The following is a 22,292-nucleotide window of genomic DNA, read 5'->3' on the forward strand; positions in this document are numbered from 1 at the left end:
GCCGTAAAAATAGGGATAGCCGTAAAATATTTGCGTATTATGTACCGATGGCCTTAAAGTCTAAGGCTTGAAAAGCTCTTAGCATTTGAAACAAAACTAACTAAACTAGACAATCTAGAATCTTCGTCAATTTTTGATTCTTTTCAACACGCTGAATATCTTTCTCCAGATGCATTAGATGTCTTTATGCATAGTAGAATGCGCAAAGCCGTGTCCATATTCGGACACGGCTTTTTTACACATTCCTTTACCAAAAAAGTTTTTTTACAAAACGCTGCGGCCCCCTTTTGCTTGCGGCCCTAGGCCGCGGCCTAGTCGGCCTAGTGGTAAATCCGGCACTGTTTCACCCAAAGTTGGGTATTTTGGTACTTAACAAACCCTTAAAGTTTGAGACCGATCGATTAATTAGTTTAAAAGTTATTCCATTTCTTTATCCCAGAGACCTTTGTTTTGCAATAACATAAGACAGAAAATAATGAATATAGGGCAATTCTGCGCACCTATGCCCAATCAAAGTAGAAGAGTGATAGTATCAAAATGGATTAAAAAAAGATTAAAAAATTTATTAATATAGTCAAAAATTTTTATTTGAAAATTCGTGTAAAAATAGGTGTTTCCGTAGAAAAAAGATTTTTCTACGGACAATATTTTTAGTTATTCTAAACGTTTATAAACTACAAAATTTCAAAAATTTGGCATTAGGATCTTTGAATATATTGGATAAGTTTTTTACTTTTTTTAATACATTTTAGACAAGGCGAAAACGGCGGGTTCGTTGGAGAAAATATTCCCATGAGATTTTTTTTGCAGAATCACATTCGTGAAACATTCCAGAATAAGATTCAAGAAGTCGCTGACGCGAAAAGTGGTCCAAATTTTTTTTAACAATTTTTTTATCAAATTGCTAAAATCAATATTTTTGCCCGGAACAATTTTTTTTAGGTTTTTTTGACCATTCTGGATAAAAAAGTCTCTTATAATTTTTTTCTAAAGTTAATCATTGTCGAGGTAAAACCATTTTAAAATTGAAAAAAACGAAAAATGGCGATTTTCAAGGCTTAATAACTCGGTTAAAAAAAATTACTATGAAAGTCAGAGAGTAACTAAATCAAAGTTTAAAGTTCCCCTACAAGATCCTGAAGAAATTTTTGTCATTATTTGATTACTAAGCTATTATTTTTAAGTAAAAATAATGAGCGCCATGCACGTATTAGGCGGCCGTCCATGATGAGTGCGAAAGAGATGTCATTCAGGCAGTCCAATGGCGCATCTCACTCGCACTCAAATTTACAGCCGCGTCAATACGACCTTACCACTCATTATTAATAATTAAAAATAACAGCTTAGTAATAAATTAATGACACAAATTTCTTCAGGATCATGCAGAGGGGCTTTAAATTTGATTTAGTCACTTTGTCTGACTTTCATAATAATCATTTTTAACCGAGTTAAGTCTTTAAAATGGCCATTTTCGCGTTTTTCAAATTTTAAATTGCTTATAACTCGAAAACGATTAACTTTAGAGAAAAATTATGACAGACCTTTTCTGTCCGAAACGGTCCGAAAAATCTAAAAAAAATTCTCCGAGCCAAAAATATTGATTTTTACAATTTTATTAAAAAAAATTGTTAAAAAAATTGGACCACTTTTCGCGTGGGCGACTTCTTGAACCTTATTCTGGGGTGTTTCACGAATGTGATTATGCAAAAAAAATCTCATGGGAATATTTTTTCCAACGAACCCGCCGTTTTCGCCTTGTCTATTTTGATAGTACCATTTTTCTACTTTAATTTGGCATACGCAGAATTGCCCTATTTTAAATATTTTCTGTCTTATAGTCGAAGAGATAGAAGCGGATTTTGTCTGTGATAAGTAATATGGAAAAACTATACGGGGATATGTTGAATTAGTGTGTACATGACTTTCACCAACAGCCGGAAACCAGAGTTGGGGCCGAGGGTAGTTATAAGGGGTCAAAGTCGCGGATTTTATAATTTTTTTTATGACGCTTATGATCGAGATAGTGCACCAAAATTTGGAAATAAGTAGGTCATGACGTAACTAAGTAAAATCTCTAGGGGCGGAACGCTGTGTGGCCGACAAAGAGGTATGGGTAGGGGTGAATATAAAAAATATAAAGGGTTTTTTGCGACGTTCTTGATTGAGATAGTAGACCAAAATTTGGGAACAAGTAGATCATGACATTACTAAGTAAAATCCCCAGAGCCGGAAACTAGAGTTGGGGATGAGGGTAGTTGTAAGGGGTCAAAGTCGCCGTTTTTATTATTTTTTTTGTGACGCTCTTGATCGAGAGAGTGCACCAAAATTTGAGAATAAGGAGGTCATGACGTAACTAAGTAAAATCTCCAGGGGTGGCACTCTGCGTGGCCGACAAAGGGGTGGGGCAGGGGTGAATACAAAAAATATAAGGGGTTTTTTGCGACGTTCGTGATTGACAGAGTGCACCAAAATTTGGGAATAAGTAGACCAAGACATAACTAAGTAAAATCCTCAGAGTTGGAAACCAGAGTTGGGCATGAGGGTAGTTATAAGGGGTCAAAATCGCCGTTTTTATTATTTTTTTTGTGACGCTCATGATCGAGATAGTGCACCAAAATTTGGGAATAAGTAGGTCATGAGGTAACTAAGTACAATCTCCAGGGGTGGAACGCTGCGTGGCCGATAAAGGGGTGGGGGTAGGTGTGAATATAAAAAATATAAGTTTATTTCTTATTAACATTCAGTCCTTAAGACACAAAACTGATGAATTACTTCTATTACTACAAGAGCTAAATTTTCCTGAGATTGTTGCCATAACTGAACATTGGTTAAATGTTGATGAACCTGTGTTTATTAAAAATTACACTATTATATCCAGATTTAACAGGAGTAGATTATCTCATGGGGGTACTTTGATTATGTCTACACAAAATGACTTTTCAGCAGTGACCAAATTTGATAATTTATTAATTAAAAAAGTTTTTGAATTCTCCATAATTTATCAGTAAACTTCTGACATCTATATTATTTGTATTTATAGAACTCCCGATGCGGATGTGCAGATTTTCTTACAACAACTACTTAGCTTGCTAGAATCTATTCCTTCAAAAAGTAAATTAATTCTATGTGGCGATCTAAATATTGACTACTCCAGTGTGTGTGTGCTGCTCAAGAACTCCAAATTCTACTGACTGTACTGTTTTCAACTCAGGTTTCTCTGATCATGAAGCAGTATTGACTACATTTTGGTTAAAATCAAAAAATAATATTAAAAACACGCAACGAAAATTGTTCCGTGTCTTTGGAGAACAAAATTTTCTAACATTTAAACACCTATGTCAAACAACTGACTGGGACTTCCGCTCTGTTGATGTCGACATCGAGTTTTCTAGATTCATAAAGTTATTGTCTGGTCTGGCATACGAATCCTTTCCTCTAAGGCCCATCAAAACTAAACATCGTAAACCCTGGTCAACTAGAGGTCTACGTATATCTGCAAAGAACATGCGCTCATTATCGTACCTAAAAAAATTCTCGGACAACATATCCTTCCATGATTACGTTAGGCTTTACAAGAAAATTTACCATAAAGCCATAAAGGCCATATATACATATCCTTCCATGATTACGTTAGGCTTTACAAGAAAATTTACCATAAAGCCATAAAGGCCGCCAAGGAAATTTATTACAATACGAGGCTGGCTAAATAAGGTAATGTTGCTAAGGAAACGTGGTTTCTCGTAAATGAACTGAGAGATAAGACTTCTTCTCCCACCACAATCCCGACTTCTCCTGAGACCCTGAACAATTAATTTGTAAATGTGGCAAAAAATTTAACAAATACTATACCTCCTTCTCAGGATCCGATTTCATATCTTTCTCATAGGAATGTAAATAGTTTCTTTTTTACACCCATAGTATTAGGTGAACTACGCTCTACAATAAATGACATTAAAAATAAATCGTCATCTGGGACTGATGGCCTCACTCTTAAAATGTTTTCTGCTCTACCTGATTGCACTTTAAACCATCTTACTACCTTAATAAACAGGTCATTCGAAACTGGAGTTTTTCCAAGCTGCCTTAAGACAGCGATAATTATTCCTATACACAAAGGAGGCGATAAAGATCTTGCTTCGAATTATCGCCCTATTGCACTCCTGCCCACGTTGTCGAAGATAATTGAAAGTTTGGTAAAAAAAAGAATCTTATCTTTTCTGTTGAAATACAAATTGCTTACTCCACATCAATTTGGATTCCTGAGTGACAAATGCACGAATGATGCTATGTTCTTCCTTTTCGATCATGTTTACTCCAGTCTAAACAACCACCACTCTACAGCAACAATTTTCTGTGATTTCTCTAAAGCATTCGATTGTGTAAACCATAACATCTTGACTGACAAATTACAGTACTATGGATTTAGGGGAAAGGCTCTTAAATGGCTTAAATCATATCTTAATGAAAGAAGTCAGTTTGTAAGGGTTGACACGAAGACGTCTTCTTGCATGCCATTAGAATGTGGGGTACCTCAGGGTTCAGTTCTAGGCCCTATATTGTTTCTGATATACATAAATGACATCTCTAGTCTGAACATTAAAGGTAAAATATGTCTCTTTGCAGATGATACTAGTATTACTTGGAGTAACACGGATATTATGGATCTTAGCTACCATTAGGATACCATAGCTACAGACCTAGTCACAATTAAATCGTGGTGCGATTCGAATCTCCTGTAATTTAACGTTTCTAAAACCAAAGTCCTACCTTACAACAGTATGATGCAACCTTTAGTACTTAAGAACAACAGTCTAGAGGTAGTTGAATCGGTGAAGTTCTTAGGGCTTATTGTGGATAAGTCTCTAAAATGGAACTTGCACATTGATGCCTTACATAAAAAATTAAGTTCTGCTTGTTTTGCGCTAAGATCAGTTGCTACGGAAATGAATTTGTCAACATCTAGGACCGTTTATTATGCCCTTTTTGAGTCTCATCTTCGATACGCCCTTCCATTCTGGGGTACGTGTTGTGCGACTCAATTTGAGCGTATTTTTAAACTACAAAAGAGAGCTCTTCGTTACTCCCTGAGACTCAATAGCAGAGCTCATTGCCAAGAATTCTTTAAAAAATTTAAAATATTAACTCTTCCTTCTTTGTTTGTTTTTGAATCCGTTTGTTTAATCTGCAAACATGCATCAGAAGGTCCAGAGAGACCCACGCACAACTATCCCCTTAGGAACGTGGAGCATAATCTTTATCTGCCAACCCCACGGTTTGAGCTGGTTAAGTGCTCTATACTATACAATTCGAGAAAAATGTACAATCACCTGCCATCTAACATCAAATCTATTGCAGCATTTCCCGCCTTTCGCAAGGCCTTAAAAGCTTATTTGCTGGAGAGAGCTTTTTATACAGTGAATGACTTTTTTTTATAAACGATTTGAATTCAGCAAATTGACTTGCAGGATTATTACTTTCGAGTACTTTTGTACATATTTGCAGCGGCATAGAACTTTTGATTTACTTTCTCTTTCCCTTTTCCTCGTTCGCCTTCTTTTTGCTCTGACGTTGTATACATATTGTTTGCAAAATTTTTAATTTTTTAATGTGTACTTAATAACTATAAAATTATATTAAGTAGTATAACTCACGCCATTTACTTGGTGTCTGTTTCTGTTTTTGTTTTGTTTGTAGTTTTTTATTATTTTTTGTTTTTTATTGTATTTTTTTTATTTTGTATAAGCTTTGTCCACAAATTGGTAAAAATTTTTGACAATAAAGCATACTTTATAAGGTTTTTTTTGCGACGTGCTAGATTGGGATAGTGCACCAAAATTTGTTAATAAGTAGACCATGACTTAGCTAAGTAAAATCCCCAGAGCCGGAAACCAGAGTTGGGGATGAGGGTAGTTTTAAGGGGTCAAAGTCACAGTGTGTATTATTTTTTTTTTGTGACCAAGCACAACATTTGTCCCCCACGCAGCGTTCCGCCCCTGGAGATTTTACTTAGTAATGTCATGATCTAATTATTCCCAAATTTTGGTGCACTATCTCGATCACGAACGGTAAAAAACCCCCATATATTTTTATCCTCACCCCTGCCTACCACCTCTTTGTACCCCAAGCAGCGTTCCGCCCCTGAAGATTTTACTTAGTTACGTCATAACCTAATTACTCCCAAATTTTGGTGCACTATCTCCATCATGAGCGCCTCAAAAAAAAATAATAAAAACCGCGATTTTTACCCTAATAACTACCCTCGTCCGCCACTCTGGTTTCCGTTTCTAGGGATATTACTTAGTTATGTCATGGTCTACTTATTTCCAAATTTTGGTGCACTATCTCAATCACGAACGTCGCAAAAAACCCCTTACATTTTCTTATATTCACCCCTGCCCCACCTCTTTGTCGACCACGCAGCGTTTCACTCCTGGAGATTTTACTTAGTTACGTCATGACCTACTTATTCCCAAATTTTGGCAAGCTATCTCGATCATGAGCGTCATAAAAAAAAATAATAAAAAACGGAACTTTGACCCCTTATAACTACCTTCCTTCCCCAGTCTGGTTTTCGGCTCTGGAGATTTTAATTATTTTTGTCATGGTCTACTTATACCCAAATTTTGATGCACTATCTCAATCACGAACGTCGCAAAAAAGCCGTTATATTTTTTATATTCACCCCTACTCCCACCCCTTTGTCGGCCACGCAGCGTTGAGCCCCTAGAGATTTTACTTAGGTACGTCATGACATACTTATTCCCAAATTTTGGTGCACTATCTCGGTCATGAGCGTCATAAAAAAGATAATAAAATCCGCGACTTTGACCCCTTATAACTACCCTCGGCCCCAACTCTGGTTTCCGGCCGTTGGTGAAAGTCATGTACACAACTAATTCAACATATCCCCGTATAGTTTTGTCATATAATTAAATAAATTATATACATTCTTCTTTTTGTCTCCATTAATTTAATTCAAAAAAAATTTTGGGCATCCTGTATAAATAATTATGTTAATGTTTATATTACTGAATATAGCATTGAATAACTTTTCGAATGAGCTATCACACGATCCATATTTTCATAAAAAATCATCGATTACGTCATCACGCCCAGTTGGATGACGTCACTAGCATATGCCAAAAAATTACAATTTAAAAACAAAAATCGACCTGTTTCGGGATTTATCTCCAGAGTCGCCCATTCGCGAGAAAATGAATTTATTCCAACTCAAACGTCCTCACTGTATATATTATCATAATTGTACTAAAATTATGCTGGGTATCCGTAATTTAAGAAAAAATTACAATTTTTTTTATTAAAAGGACGTAGTTGCATAATTTTAGTACAATTATGATAATATAATTATCATAATTGTACTAAAATTATGCTGGGTATCCGTAATTTAAGAAAAAATTACAATTTTTTTTATTAAAAGGACGTAGTTGCATAATAGCGCATTTTAAATAACTTTTCATAATAACAATTTTCGATATTATGAAATATAAAAAATGTACATTTTGAGCGAAATTCATATTTTTTGACATACCCCATATATAATTAAAATTTGATATCTGATGGTTCTATTTTAGATTTTAAACCGTGCAGAGCATTTTGTAAAGAATAACTTTCTTTCAAAAAATGAATAATAAAAAAGTTTCCCATATGGTTCTAAGTTAGGCAGGCATAATAAATATAATATAATAGGTAGGTATACATAAGTGCTCAATTTTTTTTTAATTTTCCAATTGTAACGTAAGATTCGGATTCAGCATAATAAAAAGGATAGATAAACATTTTTGTTCAAGGTAAAATGATCAATTCACCGATATTTTTAAAATTGTTTATACAAAACAGCTTTTACTGTTTAAAAAATTAATAAACAATTAGCGGCTAAATATGTGAGTGCAACTTTTTACTTTAAGATATAAAAATATAAACTATCAAAAAAGGTTTTAGAAAAATATAAGCTTGAGCTAAAAAATGTAAAGCTTTTTTATTTAGTAGGTACATTAAAAACATACCTTGAACTCCTTTGGTAGCATCATCACCATACGAAGATTGTAAAATTAAATACAGAGACAATACAATTAAGCTTTTTGAAGTCATTTTAAACTAATGTCTAACACGTTTAAATTATAAATGAATTAATATTGTTCTGAAGCTATTTTTATAAGAGAATTTAATAATTATAAATAAATAATCTGCTAATTGACTGATATGTTAGTGCTTTTATTTCTTGTGAAATAAACTGCTCGTCAAAAGTTAGGGATATAGAAAATTATGTTCATTTTCATAGTCGAGTTTTTCGTGACCAGACTAACGGATTCTTCTAATTTTTTTTTATTATTTTAGATTTTTATTTGGTATTTACACAGTTGTGCAAAGGTTTACTCAAACTTCTTTTTTGTACCGGGTGGTCCAATAAGCCGATCTCTCGGCTATACATCAGAAACTATTCATGTTATAACTTTAGGAGAAAAAATTCCTTAGTAAAAGTGGCCAAGAAAAATCGCAGGAAATAACTTTCAAGTTTCTGTGTTAACCGCTAGGGGGCGTAACCTGTGAAGAGAAATTTGAAAACCAGTTTTTTGTGAAATATGCCCAATTATACCAAGTGTTCAATAAGTAAACTAGAAAGAGGCCTAAATTCTACACAAAGCTGTTCAAGTACTTTTTTTTATTTTTTCAAATAACAGGTGGGGGAGAGTGGGAAAGTATTTGTGGATAAATACCTATAACTTTGGTTTGGATCAACCGATTTTAACGAAATTAGTGTCATTACAAAGAGTGTGGATGAGTTAATTTACATCTACTATAAAATAATTGTATTTAGTTTTAATTGTCATAGGTAGAGGGTACTTTCGAATAGAAAAAATTAAAATTTGTTTTTCTTCAAAATGGTTAATGGAAACACCTATTTATTGTAAATTATAATGGAACTGGATTAAATTCGTAACAAAATGACGCAAACCGCATATTGATAGCTTTTGTCAAACTCGAGATATGAATAAAAACGCATAAACATAAGTAAGTATAGTATTGACTCACCCTGTATTATAACTTAAAATTAAATATGTGAAAGAAAGATCATACAAATATCTCGATCATTAAAATGTAATGTCCAATTAAATGTTCAGATTGTTTTCCATCGTTGTCCACACAAAGATGTAATCTTTCGCGCGTAGACATAACAGCTGCTTCAATCTCAGCTGTTGATATACTATTTATTGCGTTTATAATGCGCTGTTTCATGTCATCTCGCGTGGTTAGTCGAGTTTGGTACACTAAGTCCTTCAATCTTCCCCACAGATAAAAGTCCAGACATGTTAAGTCTGGTGATCTAGCTGGCCATGAAAATATACTTCCCCTTCCAATCCATTTATTTGGATAACTTGCATACAAATAATCTCGAACTCGTCTGGAAAAGTGCGCAGGACACCCGTCATGTTGTAATATCATATCTAATCTTGTTTGCAAGGAAATATCTTCCAATAAAACAGGCAACTGATTTTCCAGAAAATCAAAATTTGTTTCGCCATTTAAAGTTCTATCAAAAATATGGACCTACGATCTTTCCATCAACTATACCACACCAAACATTAAGACTCCATCTACCTTGAAGCTGCACCTCCTGTATCCAGTGCGGATTTTCTTCAGCCGAATAATGCATATTAAGCAGATTAACACCACCCGCACTATTAAACGTAGCCTCGTCTGTCCACAAAATCTTTGACATGCGATATGCAGTTGTTCTTCTAGCAGACCTAAGATCCAATTGCAGTAATCCAGCCTTGAATCAAAATATCTCTCATGTAAAGCTTGGTGAAGAAGTATATGATAAGGATGCAGTCTAAAAAACAGAACAATAAATATTGGTGAAAAAGAAACCACTATATTTATTAAAACTAAAAAAATCTTAAAAAATCCAGAATTGTTTCACAAGATAAATCGTGCATAAGTAATTTTAAGAAACGGATAAAAGGATAAAAGCGCCGTGTTGCCGTTTTTATCGGAATATTAAAATAGCAGTTGAATCTAAAGTTTAAAGGGAATTCCAAGTTTCTGACCTAAACATTCACTTTATAATATGAAAAACCAACCTGTGATGTTTTAAAATCCTTAGAACAGTAGTTTTGGGTATGTTTAATTCTATAGAGATTTGGCGACTACTTATATGTGGATTCTGTTGAATTAAAGCAAGAACATTCATTGAATTATCTTCGGTCATGCCTCTACTATGTCGTTTAAAACAAGGACGATCAAAACTACCAGTTTCTCTTAATCTTCTTGCCTTTCTTTCAAAAATTTTTTGCCATAATGTCTCCTGTCAGGATATCTTACAGAATATATACGTGAGGCAATAGCGGCATTTTGATGACATTCGAAATAAACTCCAATCATATCATACAATTCTGCATTTGTATACTCATCGCGAATTATTAGTACTGATAATTAATTACTAATATTACCAATATTAATATCTATTGAAAAAAGTGCCAGCTTTAATTCTAATTATAATATAACACTTCTTAACAATGTTTTGACTGCTGTCAATAAATAAACAATGTGAACTCCCCGTCAAATTCATTGTCGTAGCCTACTTAGTTTCGAAAAAACTATTTTTAATCGTATAAAATAACAATGGTCAAAATAGGTATCAACATTAAGATTCTTCTGCTATAAAAAAATTTGAAAGTACCTACTGACTTATTTTTTAATTTAATTTATAATACAGGGTGAGTCAATACTATACTTACTTATGTTTATGCGTCTTTATTCATATCTCGAGTTCGACAAAAGCTATCAACATGCGGTTTACGCCATTTTGTTATGAATTTAATCCAGTTTCATTATAATTTACAATAAATAGGTGTTTCCATTAAACATTTTGAAGAAAAACAAATTTTAATTTTTTCTATTCGAAAGTACCCTCTACCTATGACAATTAAAACTAAATGCAATTATTTTATAGTAGATGTAAATTAAATCATCCGCACTCTTTCCAATGACACTAATTTCGTTAAAATCGGTTGATTCAAACCTAAATTATCGGTATTTATCCACAAATACTTTCCCACTCTCCCCCACCCTTTATTTGAAAAAATAAAAAAAAGTACTTAAACAACTTTGTGCAAAATTTAGGCCTCTTTCTAGTTTACTTATTTAACACTTGGTATAATTGGGCATATTTCACAAAAAACTGGTTTTAAAATTTTACTTCACAGGTTACGCCCCCTAGCGGTTAACCCAGAAACTTGAAAGTTATTTCCAGCGATTTCTCTTGGCCACTTTTACTAAGGAATTTTTTCTCCTAAAGTTATAACATGCATAGTTTCTGAAATATAGCCGAGAGATCGGCTTATTGGACCACCCGGTACTTATACTGGGTGGAAGAAAAGAAATTTTTTTTCTTATGTTAAGTTGAGACGTCCTGTAGGGAGGACGAGGTACAAATGTAAGTGTACATCAGAATCGTATTAATTGTAGTCTTATGTTTTGTGAACATTTGGTTTTTGAATGTCCCTTATATCTTTAGAAACAAAAAAATATACGGTTTTGTAGTTTAACATGTGTTTTAACAGAAATAAAAAGTTTGAGACACCTTGTAGGGAGGAAAAGGCACACAGTTGGATATGCATCAATATTATGTTGTAGTCTGATATTTTGCGAATATTTTTTTAATTTCTCTGATATCTTTAATAACAAAGAAACTAGACGGTTTTACTGTTTAATATGTGTCATAACTTACGAGACATGCGAGACATGAGGAGGCCATGTCTATTTCCTACATATAGTGCGAAAGGAACAGAGTGTTTAAAGTGTAACGTCCTGATCATAACAAGACCAGGGCATTAAGCAACACCACACTGCTAAGAGAAACGAGGGGAGGAATTCCTCAATTATCCCTTAGGATATTCAAAAGAAAAACGTCCACCGTTCCATCCATCAGAATGGTGTTCTGCCCGACTGCTCAGTCCTGGGTTCGTTCCCTGTTCATTCTTCCTTCACACCCATCCCAGTAAGGTACAGGAAACAAAAAGTCTTACCCAATCATTTTAAATACACTATTTATTCAGATATAAAAAAAAATTAACAAAAATCATTTTATTGTATACAGACAACCAAGTTAATTTTCTGAGCCTGTGACCGAGATCCTGCTGGAAACCGGTATAAAAGTTATAAAGATAAAAAATGTACTCAGCTTTAAGTCTTCCCGTCACAGTTCCTAAAGGAGGTCCCCAATAGGGTGGAGTGAAAATAAAACAAAATTTTTTTTTTTCTCAAATTTTTTCGCCTGTATGCGGAAAAGTGGTCTCACGTGTAGTGTAAGTAGCTTGCAAAAAATGAATTTGATGGGATAATTTTTTCCGGTGCCCCAAGCCACCTAAAAATTAAGATAACGTGAAAATAAAACAAAAATTTTTTTTTCTCAAATTTTTTCGCCTGTATGTGGAAAAGTGGTCTCACGTGTAGTGTAAGTAGCTTGCAAAAAATGAATTTGATGCGATAATTTTTTCCGGTGCCCCGAGCCACCTAAAAATTAAAATAAAGTGATTTTTTTTGCAGCTCTTCGCTTGTTTTCCGTGAAAACAACCCAGAACTCACCACGAGGAGGTGGCTGCAATTCGAGTTCCACCCACCCACCCACCTTTAAAACGTTTATGATTTAATGCTTGAGATTAGCTAAAAACTCAACTTTTGTGTTAAATTTAGGTAATGCTTGTCGGGAAACTATTTGGGACCTTATGAAGCCATCTCTTGCTTCAGGCCCACATACTTTTAAGGATGCCTCTGTTACCAACTTAACGCAGCGTTCTATAGCTTGGGAGTGACAGGGAAAACGTAGTATCTCCATTTCTTCAGGAACATCTTTAATCATCTGTTTTAGATCTTCTGTTGAAATTTTTTTTGTCATTGGAGGTTCGCTTATCACTAATTGTTGCCAGTCAATCATTTCAATGTAGTCATTTGCGTTAAAGTTAATTTCTGGGACTTTAAATTTTCTTATTTCATGGGAGTTTCTGGATTTTAAGATTCGCCGCAAACCTAACTCTCTGATATGCTGCCGTTCATCACAAAGCATTGCTATCAACACATTTTCAGGATGTGCAAAATAACCATTAATTTGTATTATCCTGTCCACTATTTTTTGCAGTTCAGGTGACAAATACCTCGTCCTTTTTACTAAATTAAATAAATGTACTGGTCCATCAAAACAAAATGGTCTTGCTTTAATCTCGAACCACAGTGGGGCATATACGTTTTGTATATAGCATACCAAAGATTTTAGGTTTTCCGAAGGAGGATCTGTTGCTACGTAAAGACGAAGAATTCTGCTTGCAGTTGTTAGCCATCTAGCATGTGAAATTTTTCCCGGTTGTCTTCTTGCTAAGTCACTCGAGATTTTACCGTTAGATACTGAATTACTAATTTCAAATAAATATTTCTGATCCGTGCTAAGCTTCTCGATTTCCTTTGCATCATATTTGGGTAAAACTGATCGAATTTGCTCAAATTTAACTACAGGAAGATGCTCGCAGTTTTGTAGTCCTTTTCCAATTTGTCCTGAAAACTCACGTGGTCCGGTAGTTTCTCCATCCAAGTGCTTTATTAGATGGCGCAGAGGTAGTTCATTGGTATGTAATATGCAAATAAACCATTGCATTGATCGACCAATTGCAAGTTCTACTTTACGGATAACACCATTGTGAATACCTGTATTGACAGCAGTTCCGTCGCATCCAACAGCTACCAAATTATCAAGGTCTACATTTTTATTTAGAAAGTCCAACATTGTCTTGCTGATTTCTTCTGCACTACCCGACGATACACTAATATGTCCTATATATTTTGACTTGGGCTCAGAGACTAAGACAATATGTTCTTCAGATATGGTAGTTTTGTAGTATTTATTATCCTTCATTTCATTTTGTAGAGTTCTATCTTTTCTACCATCAAAATAGATTCCATGAAGAAATTTAAAAATTTTTGTATCATCAATTTTAATCTGGTTGCGCCTTTTTTTTCTCTCCCGCCTAATTTTACTCCGATCTATGATTTTGTCATGACTTTCTACCGAGATGAAACTTAGATCTTGCAACACCGAGTTTGTTATTATGGATGCTACTCTATCAGATACTCCTGTACGATCGCATGCTTGAGCTAAGTTTGGCAAACTAATTCGCATTTGTTTTGTTTTTTTTGTATTCGGTAAATCGTCTTTTGTTCCGGTTTTTGTATTTTTCTCGTAGACACTTGTGGCACTTTCATCTGAAGACTCACTTATAATTTGTTCTACTGGAAGATGTGTTTCGGATCTTGATGAAGAAGATGTAGCTATTGGAGATTGTGTTTCCACAATTTTCCGGTAAATAGAGCGTTCTAGTTTTTTGGTAATTACTTTATCCACCGAACCAATTACCATTTTTCTATCATGCCTCTGATCTTTAATGAAGTCATGCTCTCGAGCCGGTATTTTATTTTTGCATTTGCATAATAAATAGTCAGAACATTTGCATGATGCAATATCAAACAATTTCTTTTCCAATAAATCTCTAAAATCTTTAACCTTTCTTTGCATATTGGCTGAGTTTCTACTTTTCATAGGTTTTTTAATATTTCTGTATTTTTGATGTAATTCCTTTAATTTAGATTTAATTTGTTGATCGGATATTATCGGAATGGATGCTTTAACCCACAGCAATTTTAATTCAACAAGAAGAATTTCATTAATGTCACTAACAGTTGGTTCAGCATTATTTGCTGCAGCTTCTTTCATAAACTGGCGAATACACAAAAAGTTTCTGATAACATCAGCACAGGTCGGTAACATATTGTCTTTAAACTTCCTTGGTGCTCCAAAAACACAACAAGCGACGTCTGTTCGTGTTTTAGGCATGTTTTCTTTTTTTACGGATCTCACGGACACAGTTTAACAACACAGAATAAAACAACGGTTCACTGTATTGCATCTAAATTGATACTAATACAAGAAACGCAGTTTGCTCTCGAATCGAACTACTACCAAAATTAACCAAGTAAGTATTAACGAAGGCGGGCGCATCGGCGCATTACTTTAGTGGGAGGCCAATAGCCTCAAATTTCGAAGTAGTGGGGGCACCGCTAAACGAAGTCCGATCGATTTGAAATTTTGCAGGGTATTACAACAAATATGCAGACCACTTTTCCGCATACAGGCATTTTAAATTTTAAAAGTTGATTTTTTCGCTCCACCCTAGTCCCCAATCCCTGCAGAATTTGTCGTCGCCGGCAGTTATGGGAAGTCTAGGGCTATCTTGTTGGGCTGTCTTGTCTCTGTAGGGCTGTCTTGTCTAATTCATTCTACTGATGCATCAGGATACGGTTGTAAGCCAGTTCCGCTTCTCAAGGTAGTGTGTTTTCTTTTCCAGGTAGTGCTTGACTAAAGTCTTCTTCCCGAGGTAGGAGCCATTGTTTAACGGCCTACACACAAACACGATAATGTATGCCAATATTGTGCCTGATTTACGTGGCAATGGCAAAAAAAGAGCAAGTACAAATTTGTATCGGATCAAATACCTTAGAAGAGATGTACTAATTGATTTGACGATAGTAGGGTCGCTTGTAGAAATATATAGTCCGAGGGACAAATACCAAGCGGAGCTTGGTGTAGCGTTCAATCGGCTGATTGAAACGTGGATATTAATATCTACTAATGAATTGAATTGAAATTTTAAAATTAAGATATTTTAAAATTTTTAGCGATAAAAATCTGCAATATAGTTTAAAAGCAAAGTTCTATTTCCTGTATCCTGACTAGGATAAGCGCGAGAAAGAATAAACATGTTTTATTGGGCGCCATTTTTGTAACGTCCTGATCATAACAAGATCAAGGCATTAAGCAACACCACACTGCTGGAAGAAACGAGGGGAGGAATTCCTCGAACATCCCTTAGGATATTCAAAAGAAAAACGTCCACCGTTCCATCCATCAGAATGGTGTTCTGACCGACTGCTCAGCCCTGGGTTCGTTCCCTTCCTTCACACCCATCCCAGAAAGGTACAGGAAGCAAAATGTCTACCTAATAATTTTAAATACACTATTTATTCAGATATAAAAAAAACTTAACAAAAATCATTTTATTGTATACAGACAACCAAGTTAATTTTCTGAGCCTGTGACCGAGACCCTGCTGGTAACCGGTATAAAAGTTATAAAGATAAAAAGTGTACTCAGCTTTAAGTCTTCCTGTCACAGTTCCTAAAGGAGGTCCCCAATATCTGCAGAATTTGTCGTCGCCGGCAGTTATGGGAAGTCTAGGGCTACCTTGTTGGGCTGTCTTGTCTCTGTAGGGCTGTCTTGTCTAATTAATTCTACTGATGCATCAGAATACGGTTGTAAGCCAGTTCCGCTCTCCAAGGTAGTGTGTTTTCTTTTCCAGGTAGTGCTTGACCAAAGTCTTCTTCCCGAGGTAGGAGCCATTGTTTAACGGCCTACACACAAACACGATAATGTATGCCAATATTGTGCCTGATTTACGTGGCAATGGCAAAAAAAGAGCAAGTACAAATTTGTATCGGATTAAATACCTTCGAAGAGATGTACTAATTGATTTGAAGATAGTAGGGTCGCTTGTAGAAATATATAGTCAGGGACAAATAGCAAGCGGAGCTTGGTGTAGCGTTCAATCGGCTGATTGAAACGTTACAAAAGAAAAAATATGTGTAATGATAATCTCTCGGTATTTAAAGAGCCTCCACGTAGATAAGAAATCCGTACTTATTCTCAAGGAAATTCTACCCCAAAACATTACAAAGCTTCCATTAAACAATCTCGTATTTCTTATGTTGTGCTGTGCATACCGCTTACCTGGACGACAAATAACTCTTTTAGGTGTTGATAAGAACTGTTTACCTTATGTGCCTTTCTGTTTTTAAAGTTTTGTTAACTGCTACTTTTTATTGTTAATTTAGTTTTGTTTGTAACGGTCCCAATTTCTCGTCGTCTAAAAATATCAGGTCCGATCCTGTAGTGACGAATAAATTAAACTCATGTGTTATACCGCGAGATTCTTTTACATATCCTAAGGTCTGTATATAATACGATATGTTTTCCGTTTGCCCAGAAGTAAAGAAATTGTTTATCTTCGGCGAGTATCAAAAGAATTTAATGTTTTTTTGAGACTGAATTCTGTCCACTAGAGCCAGAATGTTGATAAAATAAATTCCATAAGTAGCGATAAGGTCTTCAAGTGCCTGAGTTGAGATTAGTCGTTAGAGCTGAGCTAGCAATTTTGGTGAAAACCGAAACACTTGTTTACGGAAACTGAGTATTTTATGATTGGTTTACAACTCTTAGTGGGATGTTCTTAGGATCTTACCCTGGCTTTTGATTGGATAAACTATCTGATGATTGCTAGAATGGGAGGTAAATTCTGTTTAGGAAAGAAGGAACCTTGTCTAAAATTCTTCTCTAAAATTGGGACGAGAACGAGGAGTCAACATCTAGCTACGAGAGTATAGAGTCACGGACCGATTGGGTCTAGTGAGTTGTCAGATGGAGTGATCTCCTTTTCAGTATGTTTTCTTGGTAAGAAAACAAATGTTGGTTACAGTGAATACCACGATAGTATGTTTTGTGTCTAGTTGCCTAGTGTATTAGAACGAATAGTTTCGTTATGTTGTTTATGATTTAGTTTAGGATTTATGAAGCCAGATTAAATCCAGAAAACAAAAGAAGAATGAGTCTTTCGCTTTATTAAAGCACAAGTTATGTCTTTAGCAAAACAGTTGACGGTACAGCCTTTGGAGAAAACTGTCGTGAAACATATGAGGCAAAATATTCTCCCTGAATATATTCCATTAATTGTATTAGTCGATACCAATACTGTTGAGGAATTGTCTGCTGTCATTCGTAAATTAGAGAATAATGTGGTTCCGTCTAGTATCAAGAAGGAAACGTCCGTCGCTTATGTGAAACATGGTTCCCCTGGTCCCTCCAGAAAGGCCAATGTTCCTACCAGAAAGACAAATTTTAAGAGTAATGACGATCGCTCCGTTTCGCGAAATTCCGAGGCGAAGAACCCTAGTAAAAATACTTCAAACAAATCGAAAATGGTTGTTTGTTTTAATTGTCGAAAGCGGGGACATGTTTTTAATGAATGTCGACAGAGATTTGACAGATATTTTTGTTTTCGGTGCGGTGCGGACGACGTAACGGTGAAAACGTGTACAAATCGAAACACGGGTCAAATTTTCGACTCTTTTTGGAGTCATCATTATAGAGGCGAGGAGAAGCTTTCGTGGTTTTGTCACTTCGGGCAGAGAGCAGCAGACCTACTCCTCTCTGATGATGACTCCAAAAATAGTCGAAAATCGTCGATTTAGAGTGCTGGTCTGCGCTCCCTATTCTAAGTGAAAAATAAGACGGCTTTGCCTTCGCCTTGCAACTGAATAAAAATGGAATTTTTATGTTTATTTTTTTTTTTGATATTAATTTAATTTTAATAAAAATAAATCTTTCGCTTGTCTTAAGCAGATGTCGCCAAGACATCCATACCATCTTGTTATTTCGTTGTGAATCGATACTGGCAGCCCGATTTTTAGTTTGTTCAGAGATAATCATATATGCTCTCTCTGATGATAACCTAATAAGGTTTGAAACGGGTTAGGGTGCTTATGATGTTCTCTGAACGAACTGAAAAATAAGAGGGCTCTTGTTTCCTTTTACAACGAAATAATTATTTATTTATATTAGTTTTACTCCTAACTGAGTATTCGAGACCATTTTTCGTTGGAATTTTACCTTGCTGGACAGGGGAGAAGTGAGATGCAACTTTTAGATCTCCCTCAGCCTATTTTGCTACGGCAATTTGTTGGTTTGCAAATTTTTGAAACCACGAACGTGTTACCAGATAAAAATAGAGAATTTCAGGCCTATGGTAACACTTCACAATGGTTTTGGTCGGTGGTCGTAAAACCAAAACGATTATACACAAGAGATCAAGTTACATAATATAAGGACAAAATTTGACTAACGTCTAACGCTCAATCTTCTTCTTCTTTTTCTTTTAGTGCCTATTCGTTTCGAATATTGGCGATCATTCTGGCTATAATTATTTTATTAACTGATGCTTTAAATAGATTCGTTGTTGTTGTGGAGAACCATTTCCTCAGGTTCTTTAACTATGATATTCTTCTTCTCCCAATTCCTCGCTTTGCGAATACTTTACCTTGAAGGATTACCTTCAGTAATCTGTATTTAGTGCCGTTTCTCATTATGTGTCCGAGATATTCTAACTTTCTCCTTTTAATGGTATACATCACCTCTCTTTCTTTGCCCACTCTTCATAATACGGTCTCGTTGGTTATCTTGTCCGTCCATGATATCCTTAGGATTCGCCTGTATAGCCACATCTCGAAGGCTTTAAGTTTTTTTTCTCCATTGCTTCAGTGAGTGTCCAGAATTCAACTCCATAATACAATATTGAGAAGATATAACATCGTAGGAGCCTTATTTTTATCTCCAGATTAAGGTTGTGGCTTTTAAAGAGTTTGGCCATGTTATTGAATGCACTCCTAGCCTTCTCTATTCTACATTTTATTTCTTGTGAGTGATCCCATTGTTCGTTTACTATTGTTCCAAGGTAGTTATACTGTTTTACTCGGTCCACTGGTGTATTATTGATAAGTAGTTGTGCGTCTCTAATTTTATTTTTGCTGATGATCATAAATTTAGTTTTTGATATATTTACTTGAAGTCCAAATCTTTCACTTACTTCATTTACTTTGTTTATTGGTTACTGTAAACTGTTCAAACTGTCTGCAAAAATAACGGTGTCGTCTGCATAGCGAATGTTGTTTAGACGTTCTCCATTTAGAAGTATTCCATGTTCGCAATTTTCCAAGGCTTCACTAAATATTTACTCTGAATATAGGTTAAATAATATAGGTGAAAGTATACAACCTTGTCTAACGCCTCGTAGAATCTGGATCGCTTCCGTTGGTTCACCTCCAAGATTCGTTCTTATTGTGGCTGATTGGTTCCAGTATAAATTTTGTATTATACGTCGGTCTTTATCATCCATTTGGACTTTTGTTAGAACATCCATCAACTGTATATAACGGTGTTAAACTGTATCAAATTCTTTTTGGTAGTCTACAAAGCAGGTGTAAATATCGCAAGTCATAACGCTCAATAATAAGAGAAATAGCTATTTGTATAACAAAGGAGGAAAGTGCTACTTTTCCTCCCGAGAATGAAGTTTATTGCCCGACGCGTAGCGGAGGGCAGTAATCATTCAAGGGAGGAAAAGGCACTTTACTCCCATGTTATACATATGGTTTTCCACCTTCCTCAAATAACAAGTCATTTTTTCATTTTTACTTAATTTATTTATTTAACTAACCAACAAAATTTATTAGAACTAAAACTAACAAGGAAGTACAATATAGCTGTCAACTGTCAAATATAAGTCAAATTATTAATGTAAACATTGACTGCGTTCACCAGATGCAAACACATTCACAAATGTTTGCGCTTTGATTCTAAACTTGTTGAGAGCGAGCTGACCGGTTGGTTGTTTAGGTTAAAATTTGACAGTTTGCTTGCTTGGTTTGAAGGTAACCTAAAATCAATTTTCCCAATAAATACGTTTTTAAATTTATTTTTTTTTTATTAAAGGAAAAAAGAAAATTTATTTAATACATAATAACGTAGCAGAATATCTTCAGTAGCCTTTATTTTATATATAAAACCCTTATTAATATATTCTACAATATATACAATTTAAATTCCCGCCATATTTTTTCAATATTCAACACGTTTGCAAAGTTCAACTTAAATATCTTATGTTTGCAAAAATGGCGACCGCTTTCCAAACATGTTTGACGTTAGCAAGTCGTTCAGAACCATAAAGCGCAAACTGATTGCCAACGTTTGCATCTGGTGAACGCGCCCATTGTTAAATCAAAATAACAATTTACTGTTTTTTACCATTCTGCAAAATACAGGGTATTTTTTAAATAAACGTTAAAATGTATAGATACTTACGTAATAGAAATTAGATATTGTACAGGGCGTCAATAAGTTATATTTCATAAATGAAATACCATGGTGTCACTTTTACTTTTCCTCCCTAGGGAGGAAAAATATTTTCCTCCTAGGGAGGAAAAGTACAACTTTGCTCCCTATAATCAGGTCCGGAAAAGTATACTTTCGGTAGAGGTAGGTGGAAAAATATTTTACAATAGGGAACTTGCATAAAATTTTAAATTCGAAAAAAATGTTATAAATCACAATAGAACATAATTTAAAACATGTATCATGTATCAAATATAAAAAAGTTGTTTTTGTGTCCCGTTTGGCCCCTAAAGACGATTCTAAATTCAAATTATTACAGCTAGTCCAAAACGCGTCGTGATGTCATATGGTTGTGTGTTTACATTCCGCAGCAACAAAGTAAACAACATTGTATATAATTTTAAATTAGACATTATAAACATCAGTAGAAAATACGTTTGATCGTTTGAACTATTTTAATTACATAGAAAACTTGTACTTTTACAAAATGGCACTAAGAAACATTTATAGTAATTTCTTTTATTTTCCATAGTAAACTTTCCTTCCTTTCCTTCAAAAACTGTATTAAACTCCATCTCAACAAACTGGTATTTAACTGTTTTTAATGGGAAATAAGCCAAAACTTTACTAAAAAAAATTATTTTATTCACGTTTCGACGTCAATCTGGTTACCCATACTAAAAGAGGAAGTCAATAGAAAGAAAATACCACGATTAGTAAGTCAATAACATATCGAGTTAGTACATATTTTATATTTTAGTATTATTTATATATCATGTATTATTAACATTATTTTATAATTTAAAATAACATATGTACCGGGTGTCTCAATAAGAATGGCTCTCAGCCATATCTCAGGAACTGTTTATGGTACAGCTTTGAGAAAAAAATTTTTTATAACAAAGGTTGCCTCAAGAAAAGCTTGGAAATTATTTTCATAATTGTGGCCCCACCGCTAGAGGGCGTAATTGAATATCAAAAATTAAAAAATCCAAATTTTACAAAATTTTCATAATGAAGGGGCATTGGAAATCCGATCATCGTATTTTTCATAAAATTTTGCGCATATTTGATTTCACAAGTTTAAGTCTACCTTTGCAAACAAGAGGTGGGGGTAAGTGGGAACCTTGTTATGAAAAAATGGCTGTAAGTCCGGTTCTGCTAAATCGAATTTTGCAAACTTGGTCTTGTTGAAAACAGATCATTTTCATCAATGCAACAGTTATAA

The 22,292-nt window shown here is 34.7% G+C and overlaps 1 protein-coding gene across 2 annotated transcripts in view; it reads right to left on the minus strand.

The window, feature by feature from the left end:
• Nucleotides 1–8,127, minus strand: part of LOC126892208 (C-type lectin 37Db-like) — a 125,458-nt gene extending 117,331 nt beyond the window's left edge. For both annotated transcript variants that reach the window (XM_050661716.1, XM_050661715.1), the window contains exon 1: nt 8,025–8,127. In XM_050661716.1, coding sequence (XP_050517673.1) covers nt 8,025–8,109 — 85 coding nt within the window. In that variant the 5' untranslated portion in view covers nt 8,110–8,127. The remainder of the gene's footprint in view (nt 1–8,024) is intronic.
• Nucleotides 8,128–22,292: the final 14,165 nt, after the last annotated feature.

The sequence above is a fragment of the Diabrotica virgifera genome, chromosome 9 (assembly GCF_917563875.1).
Source record: "Diabrotica virgifera virgifera chromosome 9, PGI_DIABVI_V3a".
NCBI classification, from domain to species: Eukaryota; Metazoa; Arthropoda; class Insecta; order Coleoptera; family Chrysomelidae; genus Diabrotica; species Diabrotica virgifera.